The sequence below is a fragment of the Ananas comosus genome, linkage group 12 (assembly GCF_001540865.1).
Source record: "Ananas comosus cultivar F153 linkage group 12, ASM154086v1, whole genome shotgun sequence".
Classification (NCBI taxonomy): Eukaryota; Viridiplantae; Streptophyta; class Magnoliopsida; order Poales; family Bromeliaceae; genus Ananas; species Ananas comosus.
In genome coordinates this window covers 783,393-804,922 of record NC_033632.1, presented here as the reverse complement: position 1 = coordinate 804,922, position 21,530 = coordinate 783,393, and the positions used below count along the sequence as shown (strand labels likewise).

Sequence of the window (21,530 nt, the reverse complement as noted above, 5' to 3'; positions counted from 1 at the left end):
TGTGACTCGTACGGATGTTAATAACTTGCTTGCTGATACGAGCTTTTGGCTTCTCGAAGGGATTTTCCCAGTCCGATATGCTGTAGCAAGATTTTTGAGAAGTAATTATAGGTTTCATAAGTATTAGAATAGTCCTTTCAAAATTATGATGCCTGAAGATATTGTACATCCGTCGAGGGGGTATTTGGATTGACGAAATCATAGATTGGCTAAAAATGAAAGAAGTTTGGAGACTAGTATTTGTTGTTGATAAACTTGATTTATGATCGAATTACAGTGGCATAGCTTTGTATGCCTAATATTTGTTCTGCCGAGCTGAAGTTTTACGCAAGTACTATTTAAATAAAACTATTTGAGAAAGTGCCAACACCTCCATTAAAATCTTCACGGTGACTTCTCACTTCTCAGTGTAGTAGAAGCAGAGTTCCAAGACTGAAAATGTGCTCATTTTACCTTCCTGACTCGGCACGTTTTCCTTTTTCCTTATTTTTTTTTTCTTCTTTCATTTTATCTGCTGCTACTCCTTGCGCCACAAGCATGCAAGCTACTTCTCCAACCAGCAAAACTGGAACCTACTAGTATTTACCATGTAAAATTCTCGGTGAAAATATAGATGGACGCACGAGCGTTTTCATAGCAGTGCCTCTAGATTTCAGAAACACTCCTAATATCCCCCTTGTAGACTATAATTTAGCACAATTGCGCTCACTATGACGTTCAATTTGTTAATTGTTACATTTAATTACCCCAATCAGTTACACCATAAGGAAATTAGTGAAGGCGAGAAATGGCACGCAACTCGTACTATATGCAATCTCAAACTATATGCCACCGCAAATAGCTTTTATGATTTCCACGCAGGTGATTTTAATATTTATATATTCTGATGCCCAATGTGTAGACTTAAAGTAAATAGGAAAAAATTAAACGAGACTAGAAGTTTGGTGAAATTCAAACTCAGGACTTTTTGCTCTGATATCATGTTAAATAATACAAGATAATTTTTATTCTCAAAAAACTTAAAAAGTTATCAAAAAATAATATTTTTTAATATTTATATTCAACAATACTAACAGCATTACAAATGGTCTTTACGGCATTACAAATGTAACAAGAGATACTAAAGTGGCAACAAATAAAACCATAGAATAAATGAAGTGCAAACACACCAAACCACGGGGGAAGTGTTTCAAGGGAAAAAAAAATAAAAAAAAATAAAATAAATCCTAGCAACTTTGCAGTTGATTCTCCATTTACTTCGAACTTTTGAAGGAATAGGCAATTCAACATTTCAGCTCAGTAGCGACTATTTATAAATAATACTCAGCAAGCAACAAAGAGGGGTGAAATTTTACAAAAGCAGACGAAAGAATCTCCACTGAATTCAATTAACATTCTGTACATAACTGATAACATGAAGCAGAGAGGGAAAAGCTTAAATTAACATCTTTTTTCACAATTATTTTGCAAAGGAGTTGCTTGAGTTCCAAATATGTATAATGGAGAATAAGCCTACTTACTTGGCTCGCCTGGCTCCTGGAACAGCTTCTCGCAAAGAAATTCCGGAGCTTTTGATATGGCAGAAAGCCAAAATCAGCTTTTTAGGCCTTGCTCCAATTTGAAGCTTCTGCTCCTACGGCAACACAAAGCTAATGAGGAGATTTCAATAACCATTGATTTTTAGTGCTTCTTCGAATAAACAGCATTTCTGCAGTAACTCTGCACTAATATGCCACAGAAACAAGAGAGAATAATAAAGAACACAACAGATTGGAATTCGAAATACACAAATATATTTATATTACCTCCGCTAACCCAAGGGGGGGAAAAACTGTTCTGATTTACTTTTTTTTTTATTTTACTCACCATTTTATTAACTTCAGGAAGTTGATGATGACGATGAAGAAGGATTCGAAGAAGGATCCCTACTTTCCCGCGATCCCCATGAAGAAAACAAGCCATTAAAAGGCCAAGGTAGAGGGGGCCACGGTCGACTAGTATTTCCTCTATCAGTATTGCTTTCTCTATTGCTACCCAAATCACCGCTATCATTGTCACCATTTTCCACTCTATTCGCAGTAGATGATTCGCCCGAATCCTTCAATTCGTCGCTCGGCAACTGAAATCTACAAACTGGGCAAGAACTATGCAATTTCAACCACGGTAAGATGCAATTCGCATGGAACTTGTGCTTGCATGGCATTTCCTTTGCCTCCGAACCAACTTCGAACTCATCAAGACAAACTGAACAGCTTAGGTTTTCTGCGACTTTCACATTAGGCAACGCATCGACCGCCTCCTTTTTAGCCGGTGGGGAGCCATATCGACTTGGATCATTTTCCGATAAATACCGCAGTAGAAGCTCCAATCCAAAAAGGTAGTCTTCGAACGAGGAAAATGTACTTGCGTTGTTTAATTCATCTCGGTTCGCACTTGATTCGAGGGGTTCTCGTAGAATTGTGGAACGACCAAGAGAATTGATAAGCATCCTACCTTCTCTTTCTCTCTCTAGATCGCTTTCCCTTGGAATTTCACCATCGAAATTGTCCAAATTTAGTCTAAACTCATCCCTTATGCCTTCGAGCAATCGAAGTAGGACAAAGTTCCGCATTCTCCTCCTAAACAAGTAATTGAACTCGCGATCACCTTCATCTTCTTCGCCGGTTTGATCTCTCGATCGAGTTGAAGAACCACCCATCAATCCAAGTAAATTAGGGTTTCTTTGTGAAACGGCTCGGTTTGACCTTCGATAGGAGAGAGATTCGAGGTCCGCACTATTCATTTCTTCCACGAAGCCACTTTCGCAGAAAGGGCATTTAATCTCCGGGTCCGTGATAGGATCAACTACTATTGCACAAAGGTGGCACCAATATCTGGAATCTAGGGTTTGATCCATGTTGTTATTTCTCTCTCTCTCTCTCTCTCTCTCTCTCTCTCTCTCTCTCTATCCTCTCTCCTTAGCAAGTGAAAGCAAATCTAGGGGCAAGACCTTTCTTTTCATCAGTCTCTAGTAACACTTTTGATGACCTACAATGGATGAATAAACTAGAAGAACCAAAAGGAAAAACAATATAAGCTCCAGAAAAAACAAATAAAAAAATAAACATTAATCCCCAAACTGTAATGTGATTGAGAGCACACTAAACATTGAAGAAGCCAAATTTCTCATGGAAAGGAAAATTCCTTATATGACAAAAGGGCAAAAGAGGATGGTATAGATCCTTGATATATACTTTTTTTTATTTTTAGATTCAATCATATGATAACCCCCTGAATCAAAAACCACATCTGAGCACAAAAGACATGGAATCATTGGAACAGAAATAAGCAAAACAATAAAAGAGAAATGTAAAAGATAACCCAAATAAATAATTAGGAAAAAAAAACATTTTCAGTGCTTGGAGTTTAAGATCAGAGCAAAAGGTGGAAACACAACTACAATAAGAGGAGCAGAAGAAGGTTAAGTAGATTACCTTTGGGTATTTTGCCATGGCCTTGATTGGATTCAAACCCTAGTTGTGTGTTTTGGCCCCCTTTTCTTATTTTTCTTTTGGTGGGCAAAGAGAGGAGGATAAAGAAACAGCAAGGTCTCCCCTCTGTTTGCTCCTAGAGTTGATTTGATTCTAATTTTTAATAATTTTTGTTTTTTTTAATCTATATAAATGATTCACATTAAGATATTAATAGATGTTATTATTAGAGATCTTCTTTGGAACTTTCCTTTATCATTTGAATTAGAGAGGCTTGTGGACCTTTATCTCTTGATTAACAAGTTAATATTGTAGGGTCTTCCTCTAGAAAAATGTAATATTTACCTAAAAAGTACCCCAAAATATTATTCATTTATTTTTTACACATTATAGTTAGCGAGTGCTTAAATTGTTATAATTCAAAGTTAACTTTCGGTGGAACATCAACTCAAAAAATCTGAATCAATTATTTTTAAGCATTTTTTGTTATATAACACTTTGATCATACAAATTGTGCAAATATTCCTACAAAGTTAGTGTTTATATGTTTACCTCTGCAATTATTATTTATTCATGCGCATAATTTATCCAATATCTTTTTGAAAAATAACTTCAGATATATACTTATAATTTTAGTATAAAATTTTGATCAGATGCATGAATGCCAATAAGTATGATTTTCAAGGGCACCCACGTAGACACAAACTTTGTATGAATATTTATACAATTTTGTCCATTGAGAGAGTTGTGTATGTGAAAAAAAAAATGGGTCTATATATAGCAAGTTTACTTGTCAAAATCCTATTATGATGTAATCGACCGTCTCTAGCGCAAGTGACAAAAGGCTTGGTGGTTGGTATTCGAGGTTCCAAGTTCGAATCCGAATTGATTCACCTTGCCAACTAAGTTTATTTCTAAATAAAATATGTGGCATGCTATCAATCTATCTCAAAAAAAAAAAAAAAAATCTTATTATGGTGTACCTCCTTTGGTACACAAAGCATTGCTCAATCTTAATTTGCTGCCCCTAATTAATTCTAGGCAAGCGACCCCATTTCAAGTTGAACTCTTTTAATTGTTCTTACAAGCTTTTTTTTAATGATTCCAATGCTGATGGGTTGTCCATTGTACTTTGGCAGCTGTTGACAATTCAACTTCATGGAGTTTCAATTTTTTTTTTTTTTTCCCCCCTTTTTTTCTTTTGTTTTTTTTGCCGTATGGGAATCAAATTTAGCTTGGTCTATTGTAACCCATATCCCCAAGTGATTACTCCGAATCTCATACTTTTCTCATGCCTTGTGATTATCTATTAATCTATTATCTATTAATCTATTAATTAATCTATATGAACTTTCAATACTTGTTCCCACGTGGCAAGTTCTTTTTTACCTTCACTAGCATATCACCCTTCTTCTTCCCTCCATCAAATTTTTAATATACATTTTAACGGTTCCACTAACCAAACTTTCAATTAATGCATTTAAATAATTTCACTATCATCTACAATTCTATCATTTCTATTTATAATTATTTATCATGATCTTTTTCCTTCTCTCCACTAGATTTTCAATTAATACAAACAGTCCTACTACCAAATTTTTAATTAGTATATTTAAATGATCTCACTATCATCTACAATTCTAACATCTCTATCTCCAATTATTCATTATGGTCATTTTTCTTTTCTCCACCGAACTTTCAATTCTTTATCTCCAATCTATTCATCAATTTTCTATCTCTCATCTTTTGTTATATACTATCGTCTCCTTCCCTCGCTCCCTTCCTCCCTCTCATTAATGCGCGCCCACTTTCCCCCTCCATCGTGGTCAGAGGGATCATCGTCGCGGTCACTATCACCATCGTTGGAGAAGACATCGTCGGGCCTATATCCGCAGCCAACAATGAGAAACCTTTCGTGTATGTATCAAGTGAGATACATAAGAGAATGTTTAATATTTTCTTATTATTTATTACTACTACGATTTCTACCCGCTGCAAAGCGCGGGCTCCTTCACTAGTTATTCATTAGGATGCAAATCATGCAATAATTTAGCTAAAGTAGGCGTATTTAACTAGTATACTATTGTATAAAGCATAGTTTAAACTGCTAGTTATTTTTTTTCACCTTCTTATTTTATTTATCATAGCCATTTCTTTCTCCTCAAAATTTCGAATAGGCCTGCTTAGCGTTCCCGTTAGACTTTGATAGAAAAAAAAGAGAGAAAATATTATGGCCAGCTATTTAATAGTCTCAAAGCTAGATTTAAAGGGTTTAAAGCATTTGCTGTTTGTATTTAAAACATCATAAAAGTTTTCTATTGTTAAAAAACACTCACCAAATTAAACATATTTTTATGATTTTTTATTTACCAACGTTCCATTTCATCGACAGATGCTCATAAATCACAAAATATATGGAAATAAATTTAACAATTCCAGCGAGGGAATAATAGCGAACATTTATATAGAACTTTGTATAAGCATACAAGTTCTCGGTGAAGATTGCGTAAAGCATAGGTAATGTAACGGTGAAATCATTTACACAAGAAAAATTATTTACCTTTAACTTTAGAATCCAATCTACTATATTAATAAGCACGAACGAAGATGGAACCCGTGGTAAAAGGCAACACAACGGTGGATTAATTTATTGAGTTTTTTTTTTTTTTTTTTTTTTGAATATGGACAATTGTTAATATATTTTTGAAAAATTTCGGACTTTCTAATTTATTTTTTTTAGAAGATTAATATTGTAAATATATTTTTTACGTTCTAACTTATTTCAAATATACTTCTAGAATTAAATTTTATAAATGAACTATTAGTAATAGTTGTTATTTCTATCAAATTATTATTTTGTTCTTTTTAATATACCTTCTACTATCACTGATTTTTTTTTTTTTATTTGTCTTAAATTAGGGATACAAAAAGTATTGTAATTTTGATCTTTTCAAATATACCCTCCTATAATCACCAATATTTTTTATTTATTCTTAAGTTAAGAACAAAAAAAGCATTTTGATTTTTTTTTTTAACTCTGATAGATAATTAATTTACGTTTAACCTAAATTAACTTTAACGGGTGGTAACTGTAGAAATATTTTGGAATAACGGAGGAACATATTAAGAATATATTGGGAAGAAAAAAATAAGAATAAATGAGATATTTTCGAAATTTTGAAAGATATATAGGTAATTATCCGTTTTGAATGAAACCAAATAAAAGTGGGAAAAAAAAGGGGAACATCCGTACAAATGAGTGTGTGGTTGGATCTGAGCCCAATCTCCCAACTGTGCCCAATCGCACGCGAAAGCAGTAAAAGGTATTGAATGAGTGCGTCGGTGGACGCTTTTAATTCCACTCTCTCCAACTTGCAACAGTGCATATATAGCTTAAGATCACTTGTGAAGTGTGAAAACAACGCTTCTACAAAGAGATCTTACACAATGGGGAGATCACCACCAACTCATGTTTTCATCTTCTTCCTCCTCATACTCCTCTTCTCTGAGGCCATTTCTGTTTCCGCCGAGGTTGATTACCTTTACATTTCTTTTATTTTTTATATTTTTTACATTTTTCGATAAATTGTAGGAAAATTGCTTGTAATGCTACTAGGAGATGTGGTGTGTTCTAAAGTTTAGAATATATATATATTTATCTCATAATATATATATATATTTTTACTAAGAGTAGTCGCGTTCGATTCTTCGTACTTTAATATTATTAGATTAGGCTGCGTTGGATTGACCATCACCGTTGTGGCAGTATGCAGAAAAATTTTTGCGCACCTCATTAATTAGTTGCCTTGGGAATAACATTGTGTCCCAAATTTTAAGAAGAAATGTTGAAGTCTAGATGTAAGTTATTGTCACCATCAAGCACAAAATTTTATTAATTTGCTCAGATGCTGATGGAATAAAATGTAGGTTTTTAAAATTTCAAAGGACATTGTGTCTCCCGCAATGTAGCCCCTTTTTGTTACTTGATAATATCTAATTAACTTATAATATAAACTTGCATTGCTTTAGGACATTATTGGTGAGGATTTTGGAGTGAGTTTGGTGGCAGAGAAGGTTAATAAATAGTAGATACAAAAAACAATATGTTTGCTCACATTTTTTTCTATTCCAATCTACTAAAAATTGAGTAAGCAATGTAGGTTAATTGTGGTCTGATTGTGATTTTTGTTTGTTCATGGCAGCATAAGCAGCACAAGCACTCTGGATTTTCTCAATCAGGTATGATTATAAAACGCGACATCTCTTTCATTAATTTCTTTTTTTCCTATAAACTTTCAAAGCAATGCACAAGGCTATAAACACACATAACTTCTGCTTCTCGACGAGAAAAATCGTTGTGAAACAAAGAGACACAAAGTCCAATGACCTGCACCAGATGTTTACTAAGGAATCACAACAAATTAGAACACCTGTGTATAATTTGATCTGAAGATCTATGCAACTGTAACTAACATTTTTGTGTTTTTCCTTTAAAATTTTTTTTTTTTTTTTCTAGAGTGCCCAGGGGCATGCCAATATAGGTGCTCCAAAACAGCTTATAAAAAGCCATGCTTGTTCTTCTGCCAAGAGTGCTGTTTCAAATGCAAGTGTGTTCCTCCTGGGACTTATGCTCACAAGGAGTCTTGCCCCTGCTACAACAACTGGAAAACAAAGAGAGGAGGACCCAAATGCCCTTGAATTAATCACTCTACCTCCAATTTTCTCTCTTCTGATTTTCTAAAATTTGAATAATATTCTCTGCAGTTTTCTCTTTTTCATTTTCTTTTTCCCTCTTTCGCGAATATGATAGTTTCTATGTGATTGTTCAATTTTAGTATCAGTGTGTCAGACATAAAACTCAAGGGTGTGTACTTCTTATAAGTTGTTGGGTTGTTGTGTGGGAAAATTTAAGTTCTAATCTGGTGTTTTAGTTCTATTTTAATTGCAATCTTAAAAGCTTGAAATGCTTTTCGCTGTGGCAAAATCGGGGCATTTTAGTAGGTCCATCGAAACTTGTAAAAAGCAAGTAATTGAGTAGAATTACTCGAAGAACTGCAATACATTTGTCCATTAGAAATTTTTCGGCTGCAGCAGAAACAGAAGCAAAAGGCTCATCTTATCCACTCTGAGAAGCAACACTAAATACACAGTAGTAATTAAAGACGTCCTTAAATAAAATGTCCCTAAAATTAAGATTTCGTCTTGCTGTTGTTGTTGTTGTTGTTGTTGTACTTACTCCACGCCAGAAAGCTGAGATAAGGTTTTGAGCTTAGAAAAAAAAATAGAAGCTGTGTTTCAAAGCCTTTAGTTCTGCTTCGAAGGAAAGTTGTTGAGGATGTTTAAGTATAATTCTTCGCGCTGAAACATCATTTTATCAAGTAGCACCGCAACTTACAACGGGCCTAACACTGCTTTAAAACCATACTAAATCCTTTTAATTACTTGCAAAGGGCTCACTGATTAGTACTCGAGGTTCTAAGTTCGAAATCTAATTGTTTAATATTTTAAGCTAAAGTTTATTTCTATAAAAAAATATGTATGAAGCAGATGGTGTGATACCTTTTACCTTTCTCACGGAAAAAAAAAAAAAAACCCTCAGGACTTTGGTCCTATATTTTGGTCCTCCAATTTGAATGCCCTGGCCCAACCCACATCCCAGGCTCCGTTGGGTCCGAATCCAACAGTGAAACCGGGCCGAGTTCGCTCAGTTAATAGCCACGTGCTCGGCACGTGCGGCCCACAATAGCTTTTTCAGAGACACGGGCCCAATATATATACGTAACACTACAACAGTACACTCCATTTGTCCCCTTCCTCCTCTCCCGCTCACAAAATCCTCTCCAAAACCCTCACAAAAACCCTACTCCTCCTCTCCCATGGCGATGGCGTACTCCCCCCTCTTCTTCTCCCAGTAGTAGGAGAGAACCCGACGCTTTTGGAACGCAACCCTAGGGTTTCCTCTCGCTCATCCACCTCCGCTCGCAAATGGCCTTCTCCACCGTCCTTCGCCTCACGTCCGCCTCCCTCTCCCGCCTCCGCCCTCCCATGGCCCTCCTCTTCCCCTCTTCCCTCATCGCCTCCCGTCGCTGCGCCATTTCCGACATACGCTTCCTCTCCGTCGCCGCGAGCCCCCGCCGGAGAGGGCCCGTGCGGACGCTAAGGGCGCGGCGGGGCGGCAGGGATGACGAGACCGCGGGCGATGGAGGGGCGAAGGGGAGCAAGGGGGACGACGGTGGAAATGGGGGCGTGATGGTGAAGGAGAGGAGCGGCGGGGTTGGCGGCGAGGGAAGGGTTGTTCCAGCGGAGCTACATAAGGAGGCGACCGAGGCGTACATGGCCTACGCCATGTCAGTGCTTCTAGGCCGCGCCTTGCCGGATGTTCGCGATGGGTTGAAACCGGTTCACCGGAGGATATTGTGAGTTTACGCCGATTTTTTCTGCATAATTGTATTATTCGTGCACAATAAGTTACTAGTTAGATGTGTTGAGCTGGAGTTTCATGAAAGCACTCATGCTTTTGCTGTTTGAAATTTAGTTTTTTATGGTTTTTTTTTTTTCAGTTAATAAGTTTCTATGGGTTATCGCATGTTATTTGTTATCTCTTGAAGGACATTCTTGGCCCTGCTGGATCTATAAACAGTGCAGAGAATATGCTTTAAAACTTGTAGATATTCCTTATAAACTTCTGGCCCCATGAACTATTACTCCATATTTTGGATTCAGCCTATCTCGACTCTCAAACTAATTCTATTCATTTGGTTTTAGGTTTGCAATGCATGAGCTGGGTCTTGCATCTCGTAGGCCTTTCAGAAAATGTGCTAGGGTTGTTGGTGAGGTAAGAGAAAGGAAAGCCTGCATATGTCATATCTTTTTGGGCGGTGGAAATGGTTAGACCGTTGAACTTGAAAAGGCACCCGCTCTGGCTTTGTAGGTTCTACTTCTAGTGTCCATATTGGTCCACCGGAAGGAAAAAAGAGTTTTGTTTCTATATAAGCTAAATAAAATTCCTCTTGTATAAGTGTATGTTTAAATTTTTGAACTGGAAAGCAGAGGAAATTCTGGAAATGGCAAGATGTGTATACAATGGCAGCTTTTGAATGAGGCGTTTGTGATTTTGGTGTTTAGGATGGTTCACTGTGAGCTTGCTCTGCATGCTGAGATACCCTGATTTATTTTCTCAGTTTAAGTTTTTTTTTTGTGTTTTATAAGTTTAACCTCTTAAGCATTATTCCTTTATTTGCATATTGCTGACTAATACTGATCCATTTGATAAATTGTTCTAACTTCTTTTTTTAAGGAATTAATGAAATTGTAACTTTCTTATCAGTTGAATGGTAGTTATTTATAAGATTGTATAAATCTATCCGCTTCACTACAAACCGGAATATTGGATTGTTTTTATTTGTGAGCCATCTAGTTCGGTTGTTTAACTAAGTGAAATGAATGATTGCTGTCTAGCTTGGTCTTGCTTGCTAGTCTATCTTGATAATTTTTAATAATTTGAGGTCTTATGTGAATGCTGATGCTCTGAAATACTCTTCTGTGTCCAATAATAATGATACGGCATTCAATTGTGTACCCTCCTTGCAGGTTTTAGGCAAATTTCACCCCCATGGAGATACTGCAGTTTATGAATCCTTAGTGCGAATGGCACAGGTATAAGCAATACTTCCGTGTGACAGTTACTCAATGGGTGAATCACTATGGTGATGTAATACTGCAGATGTCTAGGCATAATGACTTTGTCGGCATTAGTGTTTTTTGATTGGCAATAATCCTTTCCTAAGATATTTCTTATGGCATTACTTGCATATGAATGTTGTTTTAGGCCAAACACACTTCCTTCTTGGAAGGGATATATGTGAATAGGTAAAACAAAATGACTAAATATGGCCTGTTGATATATGCCCGAGTTCTCTTTCATGCAACAGATATGTTGAACTTGTGTTCTTTTTGCTTCAGACATCATCAGAGTTGTTAAACGGCATATCTATTTAAATCTGAGGCTACTCTTTGTCTGTTTTTTTTTTTTAAAAATCCTTATTGTTCTTCTATTGTTGTAGGACTTCTCAATGCGCCATCCGCTTATTCGAGGACATGGAAACTTTGGATCAATTGATGCTGATCCTCCTGCCGCAATGCGTTACACAGAGTGCAGATTGGAAGTAGGTTTGAGTTTCTTCATTTGTTTTATCGCATTTCTTATTTCATCTCAGCTGTCATACCAGAAAGGGCCTGCCTTCAGGTTCTGCTTTTTGGAATATGTTGTTTTTGTCATTCTGATGTCATTCTGCTTTCTATTTTCATTCCTAATGTATGTGATTTGGGCAAATTTTGGACTTTTTTATGTGGTTTTCCCAGAACATTAAATTTTGTTTCCTGTTGTCCTACTGTTGACAAATTGTCTTCTCAAGTATTTCTATCTATTTCTGATTTTCTTCCCTTTCTGGTTTTTCCTTGGCGTACAGCTTTTGATACTTTTATGTATTCATTATGTTTCTGATTTTGCTGAGAAAAATACTTGATTAATCCGCTGCTGCTCTGCTATGAGTGACTAGTATTAATGCAAATGTCGACAATTGTAGTAGTCTTCACTATTCACAATGAGTGTTGTTTTCTAGCTTGAACATTCTCATCATTTTAATATTGTTAGCAGTATTGCAAATATTTTTCACCGTTGTTGAAGTTTCACTAATTTCTTGCCTTTTTGCAGGCGCTCGCTGAAGCGATGCTCTTAACTGACTTGGAACTGAACACTGTACGGCTTTCTTTTCTTTTCTTTTTTTTGACTATATTGTTGGTCTAGATCTTTGCTTTATTGTGGTATATTTATATGATGAGCTAATCCATCCACAGGTGGATTTTGCTCCGAACTTTGACAATTCGCAAAAAGAGCCTTCTGTTTTACCCGCTCGTATTCCAACATTATTGTTGAATGGTTCGTCTGGAATTGCGGTATACCTTTTTAGAAACTTTTGTTATTCTAATATTATATGTTTTTTTTCTCTTTTTTGCAAAAATAGTTTTTACCCATATATTTGGTTGAAGAAATACTTTTCCATTATCTGAGATTCTGAGGTGGTATTGGTTTATTTTATTTATTATTCTATTAGGTTGGGATGGCAACAAATATTCCTCCTCACAATCTTGGGGAGCTTGTGGATGCCCTTTCTGCTTTGATTCAAAATCCTGAAGCAACAGTAAGCATGCGATATCCACTCTTTCCCTTATTGAGATATTTGCATATACGCCCCCTGAAAAGTTTTCTGTTTCTATATGTAAAAAATCTGAATTTTCATATCCCTTCAAAGCTTATTCTTGTAATTTATCCCTATACTTTTTTTAATGCAAAACTGACTTTTCACCTAAATTGGGTGATTCCCTAGCTTAAGATAAAAGTATTTTAGTAAGAATTTGCATTTTCGAAAGGTTTATATGGAAATTCAGATTTCACGGAGTTTTTGGATGAAAGGGTATATAAATAAGAGGCCCTTTAGTAAATTGATTTGATCCCCATCTTTGTACTTACCTCATCATTTTGTGTGAAGCTTCAAGAACTGCTGGAATACATGCCTGGACCTGACTTCCCAACTGGAGGATTAATTATGGGAAATGAAGGGTGTGATATTTTCCCCATCTATTTCTTTTTTTCTTTAAACTAAAGCTACTTTTATTATTAATTTTTGCGGTTATTTTCTTCCTTTAAAGAATCTTGGAAGCCTATAGAACTGGGCGAGGCCGCGTAATTGTTAGAGGAAAGACTGAGGTTGAAATGATTGATGAAAGAACCAAACGCGATGCCATTATAATCAAAGAGGTTCAAACTCATGTTTAATCTTTCTATAAGCAACTTCATACAAATTTGGTTTATCTTCTTATCGATGTAGATTTAAGTTTGCTGCAGATCCCTTATCAGACAAATAAATCTGCTTTGGTGGAGAAAATTGCTGAACTTGTGGAAGATAAGGTACATTAATGAAAATGGATATGCGTAGTTGCCTTCTTTGATTATTTTTGTTTGCTTTTGCCAAGGCATTCTACACAGAAGTACTACACATGCATCTGAGTATACCTGAACACACTGCATGTACACTGGCATAGTTGCATATCAAATATAAGTAATCTAAGGAGTTGAATGTCTATGAGATAAATATTTTCTCTTGCTACAACTACTAACTCATTGACTATTTTATGCATGATAAGAAATTTTAAGTGCACTTCCTAATTTGGCTTTACGTGCATTTAGATGCTTTAGAGTATAGTGATGTGTTGCTTTGTCATATTGTGGATCTTTGCAAATCTTGATACTCTATATTTCTTATTTACAGATATTAGAAGGTATAAGTGATATTCGTGATGAAAGTGACCGTTCTGGGATGCGTATTGTCATAGAGGTCTGTACTGATAATTTACACATCTGTGTACTTCTAATATTGGCCGCAAAAGTTATAGCTTATACTTTTATACTTGGTGCAAAGGTTGCTTACCTATCTCGTTTCTTTTGTTAAGTTGAAACGAGGTTCAGATCCTTCGATAGTTCTCAACAACTTATTTCGTCACACTGCTCTTCAGTCAAGCTTTAGCTGCAACATGGTAGGGTAAGTATACTCAAGTTAAAGTATGTTTGTGCCTTGAACATTTACTGAATTAAATAATATTTTGTTCTCACTTACCTCATTCTGTTGGAAAATGGCGTCATGGCAAATGTTCACATGTTATTTTTTAGGTACAAAGTACATGTCTAATCTTATTATTATGTTGTAAAGTAGCTAGCTTTGTGCTTTTAGTAATTATAAATATGAAAATAGCAAGTTAATTTGCTTGCAAATAAGACCTGTAACATTGTTCTTTTGTTTTTCCCCTCAGTATTATAGATGGGCAGCCAAAGCTGATGGGTTTGAAAGAAATTCTTCAGGTATAAAAGCTCTCTTGCGTGTGGTATTCCATTTCTTAGACTTTGGTATTTTGTCATGTTGTGGAAGATGCTGTAACTTTCGTGTTATCCGTTTTTAAAACTTATATATGAAGAATCAGTAACTCGGAACTAGTTGTTTACTTGTTTATAGAAAATTGTGTTTGTACTTGGACTACAAGTTACTACACTCTATAATCGAAAACATCTTTTATTGAAAATAAAAGTACCTGTAAATCATGGTTTTTTTTAATTTTTTTAATCTAATTGGAGAAATTAGTGAATATGAGAAATTGGTTGAATGCCTTCATCCTATAGACTTATTTATGTTTGATGCTTAGAGAAATCATTGTTGTGTTTAATTAAATTATTCCTGTAGTCAGAGTAGTTTATCAACCTTCATTCTTTAGAATGAAAACTTGAGTTGGTAAATACTATTTCTGGTAAAAGAAAACTTGTTTCTACATTTACGTAATCATCGGATGTGTCTATGGCATATGGCTGACTGCATATAACTTTATGTTTCAGGCTTTTCTTGACTTCAGATGTTCAGTAGTTGAAAGGCGTGCAAAATATAAGCTTTCTCAAGCACAAGAAAGAAAACATATAGTCGAGGTGTGTAACAATTTTTTTTAGGTGGTGCTTCAAAAGTTTCGTGTTGTTGTTGTTTTTATTATCACTGTTATTATTTTGGCTATCTTTGGTAGGGTATTATGGTGGGCCTCGACAATTTGGATGCTGTAATTCATATAATTAAGGGAACCTCAAATAATACTATGGCGATTGCTGCTTTAGTGAAGGGTAAATTCTCAATTCTACTGCCAGTCTTCTTTTGCACGTTACTAGGTTATATGTATTTAATTCTTCATAAAACTATAATTAGCAATTTAAAATGTATGGACATCCCCTCACGTCCTCAACTATTGACCATTCACACCCCCCCCCCCCCCCCCCAACACCCCCCCCCCAACCCAACCAACCCACAAAATAAAAAACACCCCCAAAAAAAGGAAAAAAAAGAAAGATAAAAGAAAGAGAAAACCTTTACTTTTTTAATGGCTCTGTTGGCTATCAGTTGTTAACAGTTGACTGAAATTGTAGTTTCATCAACTGAAAAGAGGACATAGCTGGAATCACTTACACCCCGTTTGGAATGGTACAAAGAGGGGGATAAAGGGGTTATCCCCCTCTTGTACCCAAACACAATTTGGGGGGGGGGGGAGTGGAACACTTGTTCACCCCTCCCGGGTAGAGAGAAGAGAGATTTTTAATTTTAATTTTAATTTCTAAAATTTATAATTTAGTCTTTTAAAATTTAAATTTATAATTTTAAATTATAAATTTAATGTTTAAATTATAAATTTGATATTTGAATTTTTAAATTTTAAATTTAATTTTTTAGATTTAAAATTTAATATTTTATATCTTTCAAATTTAAATTTGATCTTAAATTAAAATTTGATATTTAAAATTTAAATTTGAAATTATAAGTTTAATTTTAATTTCAAATTTAAAATTTAAAAGTTAAAATTTTTAATTTAAAATTATTAGTTTAAAATGTTAAATTCAATTATAGAGGTAAAATTATTATTTTCTATCTATAACTACCGACTATTCCACTTTATACTCAGATTTTCATCCAAACACAATTTTTCTAATTCCAGCTTATACTCACATTTTCATTCAAACAAAAAAATACTCTTGTTCTTACGAAAATCCATTCTTGTACCTATCCCCGGTATAACTAGTTCTTGCTTATACCCGAACCAAACGAAGCGTTAGATTTTAACTGATTGCCAAATTTAAAATCCGCTGAAATCATAACAAGTAAAGGTTAACAGGATTAAAAATCAATGAAAAAGAAGCTAAATCTGGCTTCATTTCAAGTTGGTATAAAGTAGAGCGGTCTCCCTGTGTTCTTATGTAGTAGTTCTATTCTCTCTTTTTTTTGTAGCTTTTTAATTTAACTATTTACCACACAAAAGAAAATATATGTTGATTCCATTTTTATATTCTTGTTACCTTGGAATGAAAGCTATGGTGTCCTTGCCGCACTTTGCTGGTCTATCTTTTCATGTTGAGTTTATACAACCTACATATGAATTTTGTATAGATGTGAAGTACAGGTAGTCAGGCTTCATTCGTGTTGTCTTGAAGTATTCATTTGCCACTATTGATATGGACCTTATATTGATAGATAGATTATTTGGCCTGTTCCCTCACCTTTTGGTTGGTTAGTGTTGCTAATATTGCCTTATCTCTAATTACAGAATATGGTTTATCTGAGAAGCAAGCTGAAGCTTTATTAGACATAACCTTAAGGAAGTTGACTTCTCTTGAGGTATGTACCGTATGATTTGAATGCTACATTTTGCTTTGATAGTTGCCATCTGTTTTTTCGTTTTTCTGTTCCTTGTAATGAGTTGATTCTCCCACCTTTTGCAGAGAAAAAGATTTGTTGATGAAGCCAAATCTTTATCTGAACAAATTTCTAAGCTAAATGAGCTTTTGTCTAGCAAGAAGCTCATGTTTCAGGTAACACCCCTTATCATAATTTTAGCTGCTGCGGCAGACTTTGTGCTGAATTTGAAGGCCAAATAATGGAAGCACAGAGTAATGTAATTGAAATAATTTCAATCAATCAATTTCCCTGCTGCGTACGAAAGATGTGAAATTAAACTTATTAATGTGGGCTGCTGACCTGTGAAAACTTCTCTGTTTGAGCTGTATGTTACATAGACTTTTCATTCTTCAGTTTCTTTTTTCAGCTTATTGAACAAGAAGCAGTTGATTTAAAGAATAGGTTTGGGACGCCACGCCGTTCATTATTGGAGGATTCAGCAAATAGTCAACTGGAGGACATAGATGTCATCCCTAACGAAGAAATGCTTTTAGTAAGTGCTTCATATCCAACCTAAGGCATTTTCAGTCTGTTTGTGCGAAGAGGAGAAGAGGGGGGCTGCTAGCGGTGCATTGACTTCTTCATTAAATTTCCCAAACTGCTTCTCACTGCAGAAACAGAAGCAGAAGCTTGAAATTGGAGTTTTGCTTTTGGAACTCTGAAACTATTTCAGCTTCATGTTACGAGGAAAACTTTGTAATTTTTGTTTGGAGTAGAGAAGTTTCAGAAGCCTGGCGAAACAGGCACTTTATGATTGATGTCTTACAGTTATATGTACCTGTACATGACAAAGAAATATTTATTACTTTCTGATAGATCCTCAGTGAGAAAGGATATCTTAAGAGGATGAAGCCTAACACCTTTAATCTACAACATCGAGGTACTATCGGGAAATCTGTTGGAAAAATGCGAGTAAATGATTCTATGTCTGACTTCATTGTCTGTCATACACATGATCACATCCTTTATTTCAGGTACTTGAGTTTTGTCTAATATTCTGTTATGATTCTCTATCACTATCTCCATTTTAAGAATACAGGGCTTTGTCAAATATATGTGTATAGCTGAGGAATGATCTACTTATATATAAATGCCTGCAAAGTCTGAATTTTCATTTACCCTCGAAAGTGCAGTTCCTTGCAACAAAAATACCCATATCTCAAGTTTAAGGACGAAAACAATCCTGATAAAAGTGGACTTTATTTGAAAAATGTATATTTTGAATCAACTATTTAGGAACAAAGTGTATTGTTATACAATAAACCATTTTGCATTCCTGGCAGATAAGGCACCAATCATATCCATAGGTTGGTGAAATTTATAGGTTATAGTGGGGTGCAACTGCCATTTCAACCAATCAATTAGCCCCATTTGGTTTGAGCATGTCCAAGTTCATGGATATATTATTTCTCATGAACAAATAGTTGAAACTTGAAGCTAAACCACATATAAACATGTAACTAGTATTATACATGCTGCAGTGATAAGGGAGTAGTTTATTCTGCTCGTGCTTATCGGATACCAGAATGCACTAGAACTGCTGCTGGCACTCCATTGATACAGGTATTTTATGGTTTGTTGTGCAGGATTTTTTTTCAGCTATACCCTAAAATTTGTATTTTTGCACTGAAATGTGTATTGAGGGGTTATACCCTCGAATTTGTGAGTTTGCATTGAAATGTGTATTGAAGGGTATATATACCCCTCAATACACATTTCAGTGCAACCACAAATTTTGTCGGAAGTTGCCTGTTTTACTGAGTCTACTGATTTTTCTTTCTTTTTCCCTCTTTCTTGATCTGGATGTAGCTGTTATCATTGTCTGAAGGAGAGAGAATAACATCCATTATTCCTGTTAGTGAATTTGGTGAAGATCAATATCTACTGATGCTTACATTGAATGGGTATATCAAGAAAGTGCCTCTTAATGCTTTCTCGGCAATTCGAGCAACAGGGATCATTTCGATTCAACTGGTTATTTCCTGTAACCTTATACACATCTTTTGCAAAAATTTTGATTTTTGATACATCTTAAATCTTTTTTGTACATTTCAGGTCCCTGGTGACGAACTTAAATGGGTCCGTCGCTGTGCAAATGATGACCTGGTCGCAATTGCTTCCCAGAATGGGATGGTCATAGTTAACTACTGTAATAAGGTGAGTTAAATATTTTTTTTAAGCGAGAGTTTAAACATTTATTTGCCGAGCTTTGACGTTCTCAGATGCCTGAATTGATATCTCACAAAATTTAAATACCTTCTCAAGAAGGAAGAACATGAAAGTAAGTCAGTTAAAAAAAAAACAATACGACTAGCCAGCTTTCTTTTGCTGATTAATTAAATGATTTTTTGGCATGTTTCTTAAACTCTTTCCATCTTTGAATGTGTCCACTTTGTTGGTCCAGCTTCGTGCATTTGGAAGAAGAACAAGGGGTGTGATATCCATGAGGCTGAAGGAGGGGGATAAGATGGCGGCGATGGATATAATACCCGCAGCCGTGCAGAAAGATCTGCAGAAGCTGACTGAAAGTTCTGGCAACAGGTAATTTTTATTACATTCCCCAATCTTGAACACATTGAATGGATTACATCAAGATCTTAAGGTCTTGACTGTTGAGTTTAAGGCCGGTTCTTGGTGGACCAGGTCGTTGCATTCTTTCTTGTTCTTTAGAAGCTCAAATGCGTTTGGAAGTACTAATGATGCCTATTTTGATATCTTTGGCGACGTGCCTGTTATGTGACAGGGGTAGAGATCTTGGCCCACCATGGCTTCTTTTTGCGTCTGAAAGTGGTCGAGGAAAGCGTGTTCCTCTGAGTGCATTCCGACTATCAATGTTTAATAGAATGGGCTTGCGAGGTTACAAGGTACAGTTTGTGTTCTTTCACTTCATTGAAGAGTCTATTTGCTTCAGCATAAAATCTCCCATCTCTTATATAAATTTACTGGCACTTAATTTGGGATTTTAATTTCTTCAATTTTTTCTACATCCATCTGAGCGTTTCTTTATAGTTGCCACTTTTTTCTGTTCTCTTTATTGGGAACAAAAGATAACACAGAGTCGAAGATACATTTTTTGTGCACTTTTTCTTTAATATTTTCAATAAAATCTCAGTCAAAGCAGATGTATAGGATCTTATATCCTTGAAGAAACTAAAACACCCTTTTTGCAAATGTTTTCTCTTTCATTATAAGTGTGCTTTGTCGTGCAATCTATTAATAATTGTCTTGAATCTATACCCATATATTTGCAGCTTCCGCCAGATCATCGTCTTGCTGCAGTATTTGTTGTTGGGTTTTCATTAGCAGGTGATTTTGCCAGTGCATTTCCCTTTTCCGTTGGCACTCTGCTTGTAATAGATTATATCTGCTAACAATTGAGACTATTTGACTTTCAGAAGACGGTCAAAGTGATGAACAAGTGGTTTTAGTTAGCCAGAGTGGCACTGTAAACAGAATAAAGGTTAGGGACATACCTATCCAATCACGTTCTGCGAGGTAAAATCTCTCTCTTTCTCTCTCTCATGGCCAAGCTTGATGTTATATCTTCATTAATGCTTTCCTTGATAGTTAAATGACTGGATTAGTTTGCTGATTCATTGTACTGTGTCAGTATTGCCAATTTGTCGAAGAAATGCTATTCTTGTTTCTTTATCGTAGTTTGTCTGGACTAGCTACTAGCTAGGCCGTGCATTTTCTTTTTTGGTTTTTGCATTCTATGGTTATTTTATGATGGTTTTTTTTTTTTTTTTTTTTTTTTGACTAGTTACACATTTATATTTATTACTATTCTCTGTTTGCACTTCTTATTTATAATCTTACTCTCTGACATCCCAAGGGGGGTGATTCTGATGAGATTGGAGCATGCCGGGAAGATTCAGTCTGCTTCTTTGATTTCTGCTGCGGCAGTTGATGTTGTTGCCGATGACTGAAGATGCTCTTCTACATACGGAAAGTTTTGGATTTATTAGCAGTGAAGAAGAATTCCTCCAGAGATTGGATGTTAAATATGAAGTTACCTATCCTCTTCGACTAACTTTTGCTGCATACAGTTGGAGAGGGAAGAAGAATATAGTATAGTAATTCGGTGGAAACCCAGTGAAGGTGCAGAGCATTCCATATGTGACAGGCTATTTGCCTCCAAAGATTCGTTGTTCCGTATGGTATGGTCTGGCCCCCACTAACCTTCACAGACAAGGAATTTTCATCATCTGAGATTTGACGCAGAGGTAATCTGTTTGTGAAACGTTTTGAAGGATGTTTGTGAAAATGTCTGCAGCATTTATTTACAAATAGGGCTGATCTGTTACTGATCAATTCGAACACCGTTCCAATTGTTGTAGAACTATGGTCGAGAATTCTTGTACTGTGATTGGCATGTAGTTCATTTGAAAGTAGCATTTAGTCGCAAATTCTATTCATGCCATTTAACCAATTTTCTGTCGTACGTGACGAGTTTTCTTTTCATAAAGGCCATTGAGAGATGCTGTTGACAATGAAATGACAAAAAAAGAGCCCATAACAAAGGGGAAAAAAATGCTTCTCACAAGTATGCTGAAAACTTGCGAGAACTTCAACGAAAACCCTCCAGACCTTCGGTTTATACGTTTACACGTGAGGCGCTCCCCACACTAGTTTATACTTTGTTCAACATTTACTCAAATTACTCGGTCCTATTGTGCGGCAGACGTGTTGATAAACTTTCACCGTACTGACGAGATGTATTTTATTTTAATGAATAAATAAAAAC

General features: G+C 35.5%; 3 protein-coding genes across 8 annotated transcripts; 2 read left to right on the top strand and 1 right to left on the bottom strand.

The window, feature by feature from the left end:
- Window positions 1,345-3,696, bottom strand: LOC109718726 (E3 ubiquitin-protein ligase RING1-like). Of its 4 annotated transcripts, none has more exons than XM_020245114.1 (3): window positions 3,474-3,696; window positions 1,867-3,045; window positions 1,345-1,719 (listed from the first exon to the last, which is right to left on the bottom strand). In XM_020245114.1, exon 2 carries the CDS (start codon window positions 2,894-2,896, stop codon window positions 1,880-1,882), a length of 1,017 nt encoding a protein of 338 aa, XP_020100703.1. In that variant the 5' UTR covers window positions 2,897-3,045; window positions 3,474-3,696; the 3' UTR covers window positions 1,345-1,719; window positions 1,867-1,879. The 4 variants fall into 4 exon arrangements, with proteins under 4 accessions (XP_020100703.1, XP_020100702.1, XP_020100704.1 ...); XM_020245113.1 differs by having other exon boundaries at window positions 1,345-1,724; window positions 3,474-3,695; XM_020245115.1 differs by having other exon boundaries at window positions 1,345-1,633; window positions 3,474-3,695.
- On the top strand, window positions 6,821-8,412 carry LOC109718617 (gibberellin-regulated protein 12). Its single transcript, XM_020244925.1, has 3 exons — window positions 6,821-7,001; window positions 7,673-7,709; window positions 7,987-8,412. The coding sequence occupies exons 1-3, from the start codon at window positions 6,918-6,920 to the stop codon at window positions 8,166-8,168; spliced, it is 303 nt and encodes a 100-aa protein (XP_020100514.1). The 5' UTR covers window positions 6,821-6,917; the 3' UTR covers window positions 8,169-8,412.
- Window positions 9,274-21,215, top strand: LOC109718619 (probable DNA gyrase subunit A, chloroplastic/mitochondrial). Of its 3 annotated transcripts, none has more exons than XM_020244929.1 (27): window positions 9,274-9,886; window positions 10,236-10,305; window positions 11,061-11,126; window positions 11,534-11,635; window positions 12,184-12,228; window positions 12,327-12,425; window positions 12,584-12,670; window positions 13,019-13,089; window positions 13,179-13,287; window positions 13,375-13,437; window positions 13,799-13,864; window positions 13,980-14,068; window positions 14,337-14,385; window positions 14,911-14,997; window positions 15,090-15,183; window positions 16,653-16,723; window positions 16,828-16,917; window positions 17,151-17,276; window positions 17,600-17,757; window positions 18,265-18,346; window positions 18,593-18,757; window positions 18,839-18,940; window positions 19,188-19,324; window positions 19,533-19,647; window positions 20,035-20,089; window positions 20,179-20,278; window positions 20,619-21,215. In XM_020244929.1, exons 1-27 carry the CDS (start codon window positions 9,456-9,458, stop codon window positions 20,710-20,712), a joined length of 2,823 nt encoding a protein of 940 aa, XP_020100518.1. In that variant the 5' UTR covers window positions 9,274-9,455; the 3' UTR covers window positions 20,713-21,215. The 3 variants fall into 3 exon arrangements, with proteins under 3 accessions (XP_020100518.1, XP_020100517.1, XP_020100516.1); XM_020244928.1 differs by having other exon boundaries at window positions 19,527-19,647; window positions 20,182-20,278; XM_020244927.1 differs by having other exon boundaries at window positions 19,527-19,647.